Source organism: Drosophila mauritiana, chromosome 2R, assembly GCF_004382145.1.
Source record: "Drosophila mauritiana strain mau12 chromosome 2R, ASM438214v1, whole genome shotgun sequence".
Classification (NCBI taxonomy): domain Eukaryota; kingdom Metazoa; phylum Arthropoda; class Insecta; order Diptera; family Drosophilidae; genus Drosophila; species Drosophila mauritiana.
Genome location: NC_046668.1, coordinates 16872706 through 16885345, shown reverse-complemented (window position 1 = coordinate 16885345; position 12640 = coordinate 16872706). Strand labels below are relative to the sequence as shown.

The following is a 12640-nucleotide window of genomic DNA, read 5'->3' as shown; positions in this document are numbered from 1 at the left end:
TGGAAACTCTCTCAAGTCTGACTTTGGCAGGGGCCGGACTTGTTGAATCAGATGGTTCCAAAGCAAAACAAAACAAATCGAAACTTTCCCCTGGGCGATAAGCCTAATCGGGAACTGTTAGCTCTCGGTCCAAGGTGCTTTGACCAGGGGGCAGCAAACCAAATACGAAATATTCTGTTCTATCAGAAAGCCATAAAAAGCTGAAGATTCGTCTGCCGGGGCTTAAACGTGCCAGCTGTGGTACAGTGGAACTCCCAAAACCAGAAATAAGAACAGTATGAACTCCTTTTGCTCTTCTTCAACTTAACGCACTAATCATGAAATACCTTTATTAATAATAATTTCTTGCGTACGGTATAATAATGTTTCATATAAGTATTCTTCACCTTGCAGTGTCTGTTTTTTTAATACATTCAAATTTACACGAGTCCGGGGCTTTAGTTTAGCACTACGACAATAATTGATATACAATATTTATAGTAGAGCTAGGTATATAGATTATTATGTACTGTATATATAGATTTAATGTTCGTATATATAGTGGCGTAAACAAGTAAACTATACAATTAGGCTTGGTACTATGTATTTGGTTTCGGTTGCGTTTGCATTGCGAGGATTCGACTTTGTTAATGGATAAGGTGGGGGAGGGGCAACTAACTGTATGGGGCCTCTTACTTTAAAATTGTGTAAACGTACATATAAATCTGATGGCTAATCGGATCCTCGATTGGAACTGCTTTTGATTGGCGGTGTACAAAATGGATACAAGTCTCCCAAAAACAAGATATAAATGGAAAAATTCCTGCTCTGCTATGGGGAAATCTACCACGTCGGTGACTACAAATCTCTCTAAACGCGACGGGCCATATCATAAGTATATTTCTATATTTGTCTTATTGTCTTCAACGTTCTGTCGTCCGTCCTTTGCATTGACTTTGAGTACTTTCGAAATTCCATGTGTTTTGATTCAGTTGTCAATTTTTTAGATATCAGTGTTGCACTTGCCTTTGCCTTACCGAAATAAGAGAAAGTTGGAGGGGGGAGGATTGTGTGATAACCATTTTGCCGGAAACCGAATCGGAAGTATGAAAAGGACTATCTTCATTGGTATCCTGTGCAGTGAACTGAAGTGAACAATGGGGTGCCGCTTAACAACTAGTTAAATATTAGACGCTTTATGGTTTCCCTTCTTCGATAGAACTTTACAACCACTAAAACTATTCACAGCAGTTTATAATTCTTGATTTGTTATTTTGTTTAGCTCTGTCAGTGTGGGAAAATACTTTTTGAGTGGTTTTTTTTAACGGGGAAATAGATTGAGTGGGTGACTTTGGGGCTGTGGATGAAGAGTCTTAACACCTAAACATTGAGGATATTATTTAGAATATCACACATTCCATGTATCATTCTCTAATCAGTATAGTAAGTATAGGTATTTGTTTAACTCAACTAGAACTCGAAGTGTTAATATTGGGTCTCAACGCTCTTAACCAGTTTAAAGTAATTGTAAATCGTGTAACTCCTCTTAGATTACATACATATATTAATTGTAGGTCTGGTGAGTTCTACTTGAGGTCAAAACAAAACGGCAGATCTCTACTAAAACTAAATGTTGAGTTTAACTCTTTGGAAATGCGCTGGCTAAGTCGACTATAAGCGTTTGCCGTCGAAGAGCTTTCTCCGGGGGAGGCGGGAATTGTAGGGGATTTTTGGGGATATTGGGGATGGGGGAGAGGAGTGCGGCCTGGGAGTCGGAAATACTTTCAGTTTTGTGTGTGTTCGAGTGTCTAAGGGTAAAGCTTTAAGCATTCCAACTAAATGCTACATAATCGAATTTAAACCATTTGCAACCCGTTTTAGATAATACCTATCCTCCTGCGGCACATTGTACTCGTACACAGTTTGTTAAATTTAGTTTAGTTTGGGCTTAGTTCAGTTTGTGTTAAAATACGATTTAACAATTTTAGTTACGCACTCGAATGCAATTCTTCGGCTGTTTATTCTGGTAATTACTTAGTTTAGATTTAAATTAAGTTAAAATACTTATAGTAAATATTTATAAATGTTTGCGCTCAGCTCGGCACGCACTCATCTTACCGCTCGTCTCAGTTAAATTGGTTTTTTTTTCACTTGCCATTTTGTATCGGTTCACACCTGGACCTGTATCTGGACTTGTACCTGGACTTCTACCTCTACCTGTTTACTGTATCTTTATCCGTATCTTTTGCATTCGTTTCTGTAGCTGCGCCTGGGAGTGGGGCTGTGGCTTTTCTAGACATCGTACGCATCCTTCTTGTAGTTCTTCTTTCTGCTTGTTGGCACATTTAGTACGTTCGATGTCTTGGTTGTTGTTGTCGGACGCATCATCATCATCCGCATGGTCATGGGCTTGTCCTCCTCGTCGTCGTCGGAGAAATCGCTCTGGGTCTTCACATGACCACCCAGCGCCGGACCGCTGAAATCGTTCTCGTCATCCTCTTCGTCCTGTTTGGAAAGAGGGTAGGATGAAAGATGAAGAGTGCCATGTCAGACATAAAATGGGCGGACAGAGTCCTCTAGGAAATCAAGAACTTCTTACGAAATTATAGTACATAAATCAAATGAGCTGACACCACGCTGCGTATACTTGATATTCTACACAAGCTCAAGCGAAAGCTCTCTACACGGCCAGCGACTGGCCACAAAAGCTGAATTTGTAAATTAAAACTACTTGAAAAGTTCAGTGAAACTTAGGTACACTGTAACTATACTGTAGATGTAAAGTTGATTTACATTACATGTATGTTTCAGTGGCGGATTTCAAGCCAGTCAAATAATTTTGAAGAATGTATCTCTTACAATTATTTATTCTTATAAAATATATAACCATCTGTAAAATCCGACACTTACTTATGTGTTACATTAAGGGTTTAACAATACTAAAAGTATTTAAACAATTAACAAACAAACGAACGAACCAACAAACAAAATGTAAATGGTCAGATTTTAGTTGTCTCCCTGTTACTTTACCTGCATATTAGCCACGATCAGCCGCCAATTGGGTTTCTATATGTCCATGAACTGCCTAAATCTATGTACACTCATTGCCCTACTCCTGCTGAGCCTTCAAGCGATTTTGCTAGTCTTTTCCCTAAACTTAGGTTTTGTAAATAATTGTTCTGGCCTTATCCGGTTTTCGTTTAAAAGAGCTGTTTGCTATTGTTTGCTAGCTACGATTAATTGCTGTGCGTTGATTAGTTCTTTGTGGTATTGAGTACGGGTAATTGCTTGGTAACCGAGAATGAGCAATTGGTTTCTACTTGAGTCGAGGCATGTCCTTAGATTTTTTCGATTTTTTTGGGTGTTCAGTTTTCGGTGTTTTGTGTTTCTGGGCCATGCGAAGGGCATTAGTGAACTATTTTTTAGAGCTATCCTAGTTTTAACTGGTTGCTGGTTTCTCTGGGGTTCTCTAAGACATGGCGCTGCACTTAGGTTCGTATCCATGGCTTCGATTTTGAGTTCGGGTTCGTTTCGTTCTAATTCTAACATTGACCAATGAAAGTGGACACGGGAGCACAGGGAAAGAAGAGCAGAGAATCGTGTGATTAGCTTTAGTGTTTTTCAGAGATGTGCAGGTGACGGGATCGGGGTTTCTGGAGTGGGTATAGCCTTTCTTTCCAGGACGAGGCACAACTTACTTCAAAGTCTCCAATTGTGAAGCGTGTCGCCGCTAGTGAATCTTGCGGTGGCATATCCGGACTCATATTCTGTACGACAATGAGCGTGAGTTTGGTAATGTATTCGGTTATTGGATGTAAGCATTGTCAGATAGGAAAAACAAGCGCAAGAGTGAGGAATTTTCGTTAGGTGAGAGAAAGACACAATTAGTCACACGTATAGACCAAAAGAGAGATGGACGTAAACTTAGCCTAACAACACAACAAATGGTACAAAGAAAGCTCAAATCGAGATTGAATCAAAAGTGTTATCAACCGATTTGAGCGCTGATCTGCACTTACATCGTCATCATTGTCAATCATCTCCTTGGTGGAGGCGGTTGTTTCGTTGCGACGAATCGATCCTTGGTGGATGTCCAGGTCCACCTTCAGGCACTGGAAGCTACGCATGAGGAACACGATGGGCATGGGCAGGACGCCAGCCAGGATCATGGATAGTGCGATGCCCATCACCCAGTTGGGGTAGCTCTTTTGCTCAATCATACCCTGTAAAAAGATGACTTAATAAGGGATCTAAATATTAGAATGTCAAGCTATATACCAAATCGGCATTCCAAGCTCCGTAAGTGGGATTTCTAATGACCATGAAGACCACTGAAGATACCAAGATGCAGACCATAATGACGGGACCAATGTACCGCCAGGTCCACTGCCAGTAGCGACCAGGTCGGTAGCCAGTCATCTGGAAAATGTCCTCGGTGAAGCTGCGGGAAAATATCGTTAGTATATGGCTCATATTTTAAGAAAGTCCAGCATAAACTCACCGCTCGTGTCCGTAGATAAAGATCACGGCTATCATCTCCATCAGCGCCACCACCACGAGGCCAATGGTGCCGGCAAAAGAGTCGAACATCTTGAGCCAGTACTCCCCGGCACCTGTGCAGAAGATGAAACCGACAATGAAGCAGAAGAGACACACCACGCCAGTGACATGCTGTTTCTTAACCCGCTTGATAATGTCAATGTCGAAGAGGGTGCACAGCATGCCCTCCAGGATGCCGATCTGTGATCCCAGTCCCAGCGACAGCAGCATGGTGAAGAAGAGGACGGCCCAGAAGGGAGCACCGGGCAGCTCCACGATGGCCTGGGTGAACACGATGAAGGCCAAACCGGTGCCCTCGGCAGCCTGCATAGAAGGGAGTATACAATGAGAACCACCAAACCATAGAAATCCCCATCCAGACAGTACTCACATTGTCCAGTTCGTGGGCCAAGCTGCACTCGCTCAATTGCAGACGGGTCAACTCAGTGCCATTCAGTAGACTCATGGCTTGCTCGTAGCCCTGTGTATCATTCAGTCCCAGCAGTTTGTTCTTCACCAGGATTTCCGTGTTACTGGAGGAAGGGCAAAATAGGAAGGAAGAATGAATAAACAAACTATGAATGAACCAGTTGAAATCGGTTAGAACCCGATGGAGAGGCCGTTCAAGAGCAATTGTGCATAACTCAACGTGGGTCCGTTAATTGATGCAAATTGACAGACACGACCGCGATTCCATATATCGATTCGAATTTATCAATGGATGGACGCAGATACACCCACCGAGCCGGCGTTTCATTGATACGCAAATAGAAAGAAAAACAGTTGCCCTCCGCCGGTTACAACTGGTCAGCATATTGATGACCCACCTAATGGACGTGGACCCACTGATGCGTGCGACCTACTGCCGCTCCCCAACGACTCACCTGGCTATACAACGGTCCACATTGACGGTGGCCTTGAAGCCCAGAATGGCGAAGATGACCACGCTGGCGTAGATGGCCGTAACGGCATTACACACGGACACCAGGAGCACATCCCGCACGCAGTTGTTTTTCGGCGTGTTGTAGCTCCCGAAGGCGATCAGAGATCCAAAGGCCAGGCCAAAGGAGTAGAAGACCTGCGTGGCTGCATCCAGCCAAACCGTGGGCTCTAGTAACTTTTCCACCTTTGGCGTATACATGTGCATCAGTCCAGCGCCCGCTCCTCTCAACGTGATGCCGCGAATGAAGAAGATGGTCAGCACAATGTAGGGGAAGAGCGAGGTGAAGTAGACCACCTTGCCGGAGCTCTGGATGCCCTTCATCACGATGAAGAAGACAATGGTCCAGGACAGCATCAGGCAGAGCACGATCCACCACTTGAGGCCACCAGGCTCATCCATGGACGGCGCTGCATCCAAGGTGGTGCGGTACCAGAAGTACGTCGTCTCCGAAGATTTGGCGCACTCCTCCAACTCAAATCCTGTGCCGTTCAGGGGACAGGATGACCAGGGCAACGGATACTAAAGAAGTAACCAGTGAATTAATTACAGATCCTGGTTGTGTCCAATAACTTAACCACTTACCCGAAAACTGTTGAAGAGGTAGAAGAAAACCCACGTGATGATCACGTTGTAGTAGAGAGCCACAAACAGCGTCACTATGCACGACGAGATTCCGATGCCACCCAGCCAGGGATGAATGGTGTTCCACACACCCAAGGCACCTAATCGCATTCTCTGCCCGATTCCCAACTCGATTAGGAACAGCGGTATGCCCTCCAGTATCAGCATAACCATAAAGGGTATCAGGAATGCACCTGCAACGGAAAAATTAAGTGCTTAATTTCACTTGGAAAAATACTTAAAATGTCTATAAATTTATATTTTCTATAATTAATAAATGTACATAAATTCTTAATAAAATACCTTAATTCTCGAATCAAGATATTTTCAATTTTCAGTGTAATTTTTTCGCTGTGCATGGTTAAATCACTGGGTGATGTGACACAAAATCAATTCAAAGCCAGCCGGAAATTTGCATTTCTGGCCAGGTCGGGAAATATCTGGTTGGCCAACTAGCTGAAAAGAGTATGCCAACTTCGATGCCTGGTCAAGCTGTCAATTGTAATTGAATTAAAAGCCGGGTGGGGTTAAATCGCCATTAGAAATGTGCGTACACTTGCTATAACGCCCCCTTTCACCCACACAAGCCACCCCGCCCACACAACGCCCACCGGCCCACCCAAGGCCATCAATTGGGCCCTTCCGCCGTCGAATGCCAGGCAATTAGTGCACATTAAATCCCATAATGTTATTGTCAAAGCTGTGCACCTGATTAGCTGCAGTTCGTTGGCCAACTGATATTGGATATGACACATGTCGTCGGGCGAGGGTTGGTGTGGAGGGGCGTGGCAGGGGTCTACCCAATTTAGCGTTATCACTCAGGTGACCAGTGCAGTCAAACAGACATTGATTTGAAAATACTGCTCCAGTTTGCGCTTTTTGCCGCGGTAATCCGAGGCTTAGCGTTGAATGCCAGGCAAAAGTGCAGAGACCTAAACAATCATAACTCGTAATCGATAAGGTATTTTTGCATACCAAACTGTTCAACGTATAAAGAAACATATAACAGAGAAGTAGAGTTATATCTTATATCTGTTAGTTGAAATATTTATACACAAGCTATATCTTTGACTTTTTGAATTCGTTACTTACCGCCTCCATTCTGTTGGCACAGGTAGGGAAACCGCCAGATGTTGCCGAGGCCCACGGAGTATCCGATGATGCTGAGGAAGAACTGCATCTTGCCGCTCCAGGCGGCGCGTTCCGGCTCATTGCCCGGAATGTCCACCGATTGCACGGAGTTGCGCTGGGGGGCGGTTAGGACGATGGTCACCCCGTGGGTACCATCGCCCCGTGCCCGTGTGTTCAGCGGCGCCATCTCGTGGCCGTTGCGCGGCGCATCTATGATTTTGGTGGCAGCCATCAACGTGCGGATATTCCTGGCGAAGTGTCCGTGGTTACCGTCTGCGGAAAAGTGGAGCAGCCGATTATGAGAAGTGCCTGGACTCGACCCAGACCCACTGTTTGATCGATACTCCCCGAGTATCCGAGTGTGTACTAGTGTGTGTGTGTGGACTTGTTTGCCCATTTGTGTGGCGGTTCGTCCTTGAGACCGCTTCTAGTGGCTGCTAACTCAATTTCTGTCCTAATTGTTTGCCATTAGGCGGATTCTCCCCTGGTTAATGGAAACTTTTCGCCGTTCTTTTCGTCTTTCCGACCCTGTCAGCATTCGTAATTTTGTTAATATGCAAATTTGGTGAAGTGCCTTGGGATCACATATATGTAAGCATGTTCATTAGTTTATTTGTAACTAAGTGTGGTATGTTGGCTTGCTATCTAGTTTAAATACCAATATATAGCATAATCTGAACCCACTTTCAATAAACTCGTGGACATATCACTTTTTCAAAGTACTAATTCTTTCTGTGTACGAGTTAAGGCACGTATGTGGGGGGTCAGAGGTTAATTAGATACTTAGTTTTTGCAGTAAACAACCCAGAAGCTCCAAGGACTGTTTACGAGTCACTAAACCACCCCCCTACTCCTCTGGAATCGTGACTTCCTGAACCTTGTTGCTCTGTGTAGGGGAAGGCCAAAAATTTTAGCCAACACCGCAGAAGGTCGTTTTAAATTGAAAGAGCAACCAAAAACGGAAAAAAGACCAATTCGGGTGGCGGGCTTATTGAAAGGGGGGTTGACACTACCCGCAGTTCTATGTGGGCGCCATTAACTTGGAGGCTCGTCCTCTGTTGCTGACGTAGTAAATTAGGGCTAGAGAGCACACGGAAAAGAGCGGAAGAGCCATGGGTGTGTTGTTTGGGGCAGCAGCTGTGTGGCAAGAAGCAGCAATTCACCACCGAGCGAGAGAGGCAGAGAGAGAGCCGAAAGCTGCTCGGAGCTTTTGGCGTCCTGCCGCTTCATTGATGGCCACTTCGGGGGGACAGATTTCCCGCAGGGGGGGAGCACACCTCCACGCTATATTCTCGGTCTATTCTGATATATTTTGCGTATACGTAATGCGCTATGACGTCTTTTGATGGCTGCCTCATTTTCCCAATTGCGTTTCCCAAAACGTTACACCCCGACCATCTATTCGTGTAAATATTTATCCAGTTACACCCACAGAATGTATCTCATGGATGCAGAAACCAAAAACTACTTCTAGGGGTACCCAGCTGCAAAGTCTCCGATTAAATTGCAGAGAAACGAGCAGTAATCAAAGGACGCCAACGTGCACTTTTCCGCATTTCCACCCGCTGAGCTGTCTCGGGGAAAACTCTCGTCCTCCGATTGCACAATCCGATTGCTGTTACGTAAACCAGTGTGTGAAAATATTAAAGTCCTGTGATTGCTGTGCTGTTGCTTTCTGCGACGCAGTTAAATGGGTGGATGGTCCGATGGGTGGCTCTTTTTCGCTCAATCACCGGCGTTTCTAAATAAAGCTCTGGCGAGGATGTGGCCGTGGCCCTGTCATTGGAATGGGTTAAATCACTTGGACCCAGTGCAAAGTGGACTGAAACACAATGGTTTAACCATTGCCGTAGGAAATTACTCAATGAGGGGTCAAGATTACCGCTGATTGGCTGTGACAGGACCTAATTGAAGAATTGCTTTTCGGGCTTGCATAACTCTGGGCTGGAGAAAACTAATCCCATCTGGATAGAATTTAAATGAATGGAAATTTACCAAGCCAAACGACGCTACCCCAATCTCTCACACAGGTAGAAAAGCTTGGGTTCTGGGCACAAAAAAAAGGACAAACCCAATTGCGTCGTGGCAAAACTGTAATCCCATAAAACACAAAAGTTCATCCCCTTTCAACTCGCGGGTTAGAAGAATCGTATTTAAAGCTCATTGCCAGTTAAGGTGAACTACAAATAGCTTGAAAAAGCAGAAGTACCAGGTAGTAGTTAGTAGTGAAAATAAAACAAGTAGGCGAATCTGCTGACATGGCGTGCTGCATGCTAAATCGATAAGAACGGCTTTGCGGGTAAGGTGGAATCCAGGGGGAGGGCCAGCTGTCTTTTCCTATTTCTGCATAAATCATGCAATTTGATTGCCAATGAAATATACTCTGTTTACGCAATCGATTTTGCACATTTTATTGGCCTTTTGTTTACGCTACGCCAGAATAAATTCACTGTGAATCGTTCAAAAATGTTGCCTCTTGAAAATTTGAAATGCCAACTAATATAGCCATATTTGTGGCTATTTTCGGAACCGCATCCACTCAAAATAAAAACACAGAGGTGTTGCGCAACTTGTTCGCTGGCTGCTGCCAATATGCACTTTTTGCCCTTTGCTCTTGGTAATTGATTTGGCCATCGTTTGGCGCCAAGGCGCGAATTACGCCGAAACTCTGCGAGGACAATTGGCCCCCAAAATCCAAGCGAAAACACAACCACACTTCCGTTTCCGCTTGACCTTGATGCACGCCACTGTGGATTTTCTGAAACTTTGCGAGCACTTTTAACAGACAATGGATCCCGCTGATAGGTGTTGAATTACTTTCCCAAGCCCCAATTTCGATTGCTTACGATTGCTAAACCTTGGTCAGCTGCTGTTCGAATAAAATAGGGGGTTTGTTTTGCTAAAACATTATGTAAATAAACGCAGCCGACGTTCTTATGCAGAACTGCGGAAAGTTTCCACAGATTATTGTTACATTTAAAGCCCACTTCTAGATGTATCTAAATCTAGAAACCTATAGACTTTTTCTATTCCTGAAACTAAATTATAAACAATGCAATTCTAGTTATAAATTAAGCAAACAAATATATTTCAGTTTCAGTTTTCAAAAACTGGATAATACTTGATTTTTAAAAAATGTTATATTAAATAATAACGTATAATAGCAACAAACTAATCAAATGAGTTCAGAGCATGTGGTGAAGCATTTGTGCGTCTTAACCTTTTGCCCCGAGTAAACAATCGATAACAAGCAAATGTTTCACTCCCAGCCCAAGCGCAACATTAATTTTTCATCAAACAAAGTCAGTTTGGCCGCATCCGGCGGACTCTTGCACTTGTCTGGCCCAATCTTATCTGTATCTTATATGGACCATGTATAAGCCCATTGTACATATTCAACTTTCGCTCTCACCCAAGAGCGAGAGAGATGGCTACAGAGTGTGCGAGAGAGACGGAGAGAGAAGGGAGGAAGCGAAGTGCAATCAGACGGGCACAAAGTTCAATTCCTTGTGCTTCCCACTATTTTTTTGGCACAGCATCAACTGTTGGCCTGTTGAGGTCGATGGGGAGGGTTGGAGCCCAAAACATCCCCTCGGCCAATGCCATTGCCAGCCCCAATGCATTTTATCAGAATCTCCAAGAGAAAGAGAATGTCAAAACGGAATTGATGATTTAGGATGATGTATCTTTGTATCTTATGGCTATCTGAATTTATTTGGGATTTGAAAAGGTATTCACACCTTAAGTCAAATATTATTCAAGTGAAATCGCTTGAGGTACTTATTCCCATTTTTCAATTATTAAATTAATAAATAATTCATAAAATATTATTTTAAGCAGTTGTTTAGAAAATGCTGTGTGCTTATCGATTGAATACCATTAGTGAAAGCAACCCAAACAAGCCAACTCAAATCGCTTAAAGAATCAAATTAAAAATTTTGTTTACGCTGGCCTTTCAGTCAAGTGATTAAACGGTGGATGTGTACCCATGCCAAAATCTGATTTTGCTTCCCATGTTCTTACAATGTACTATATATAGTAGTTTATGTCAACGTGCAAAGTTGAATGTATGGCAAAGTTTTGCACTTTGTTGATTTTTGGAATGCGAATTCGCTGTAAATGCACAAAAATGCAGATTTCGATTGGCGCTAAGGGCACGAAACAAATGAAATTAACATAAAGCTAAGTTCACTGTTTTTCACGGAAGTCCACGTGCATCCCCAACCTCGAGTTTTACTGACACAGCGCCCAAGATAAAGAGAGCGCCAGAGAGTCTGTCCTGAGAGAGATATACAAAGAGAGAGAGAGAGAGAAGGGCAGGAAGGGAGTCCTTTTGGTATGTGTGTGTGTGTTAGTGGGCAGGACACGTCAGGCAGAAAGTTTCGCCTCGCTTTCTTGTTCCGTACCGAAGTTTGTCTTGGCTGTGGGATTTCAAATTCCAGATTGCTTTAAAGCGGATTTTTCACACACACACTCGCGCGCTTTGGAAAATCACCGATTATCCCTGATTTCCGCTTAAATTCAGACAAACGCTCGATATCAATTTCGTTCGACGAATTTTTGCGTTTTTCTCACGGAGCTTTGCTCGATTTTCACGACCGTTGATTTGTGCTTTCCGTTGTAAACTGAATCCAAATCGCTTGGCGCCGCACTGCGAAGCTCGCGAATTGGCATGGTGTGTTTGAATCGGTGGTGAACTAACCACCACCAGCGCAGGAACATCCACTACACACACACGCACACATGTCACCCGTTGACGCAGGACTCTGCATGGAAATTTTTGGGCTGGCAACGGGCTTAAATTGGGCAAAGCTTCACTTTCATTGATTGCCGCACGCGGAAAGGAGGCCAAAAGCTGCAGGAGCACGTGGCTTTCGGGGGTTGAAAGTTCAAATGCCGCCGCTATCGCCTGTTGTGGTGGTGGTTGTTCAGAAGGAGAGAACTACGTTGGGAGAGAAAACCAATTTATTATTTAAAAGGACTCGCTTGTATTTTACTCCGAAAATAAAAATATTTAATTATATTAAATACATTTTTAAGGAATTAATATAGTATAAGCATTATAGTTTCATTGAAGGTATATAACTGAATAATACAAGAAATCTCCTTTCAAATAGCCTGCCAAATGCAATCAAATTCAATTGCAGCCTTTTGGGCGCATTTTCCTACCGCCCGGCAGATGGCGCATGTAACATGTGTGACCATTTCTTTAAATTTATATCGATAAGCAGTCATCGATAATTGCATTTCACCGCGCAGTTTAAACAACGTAAATATAGATTTATGTTACATTTATTGTACTACCCAAGATTTTCAAGCAATCGTATGCGTCATTTATATTTCTCCAACCCATTAAAAATAGCTTATTACCACATTAAATTATATATTTTAAAGATCCTCCCGAATTATACATCTATATTGTTTGGG

The 12640-nt window shown here is 43.4% G+C and overlaps 1 protein-coding gene across 4 annotated transcripts; it reads right to left on the bottom strand.

Annotated features, from left to right (window-relative positions):
• Positions 1-283: 283 nt before the first annotated feature.
• LOC117137270 (sodium-dependent neutral amino acid transporter SLC6A17) lies at positions 284-11824 on the bottom strand. 4 transcript variants are annotated; one of them, XM_033298635.1, is made up of 10 exons: positions 11620-11824; positions 7175-7486; positions 6044-6276; positions 5403-5980; positions 4910-5051; positions 4481-4842; positions 4258-4420; positions 3999-4202; positions 3678-3746; positions 3015-3521 (listed from the first exon to the last, which is right to left on the bottom strand). In XM_033298635.1, the coding sequence occupies exons 2-10, from the start codon at positions 7443-7445 to the stop codon at positions 3516-3518; spliced, it is 2028 nt and encodes a 675-aa protein (XP_033154526.1). In that variant the 5' UTR covers positions 7446-7486; positions 11620-11824; the 3' UTR covers positions 3015-3515. The 4 variants fall into 4 exon arrangements, with proteins under 4 accessions (XP_033154524.1, XP_033154526.1, XP_033154525.1 ...); XM_033298633.1 differs by lacking the exons at positions 3015-3521; positions 3678-3746 and adding an exon at positions 284-2484; XM_033298634.1 differs by having other exon boundaries at positions 3015-3746.
• Between the last annotated feature and the right edge of the window lie 816 nt (positions 11825-12640).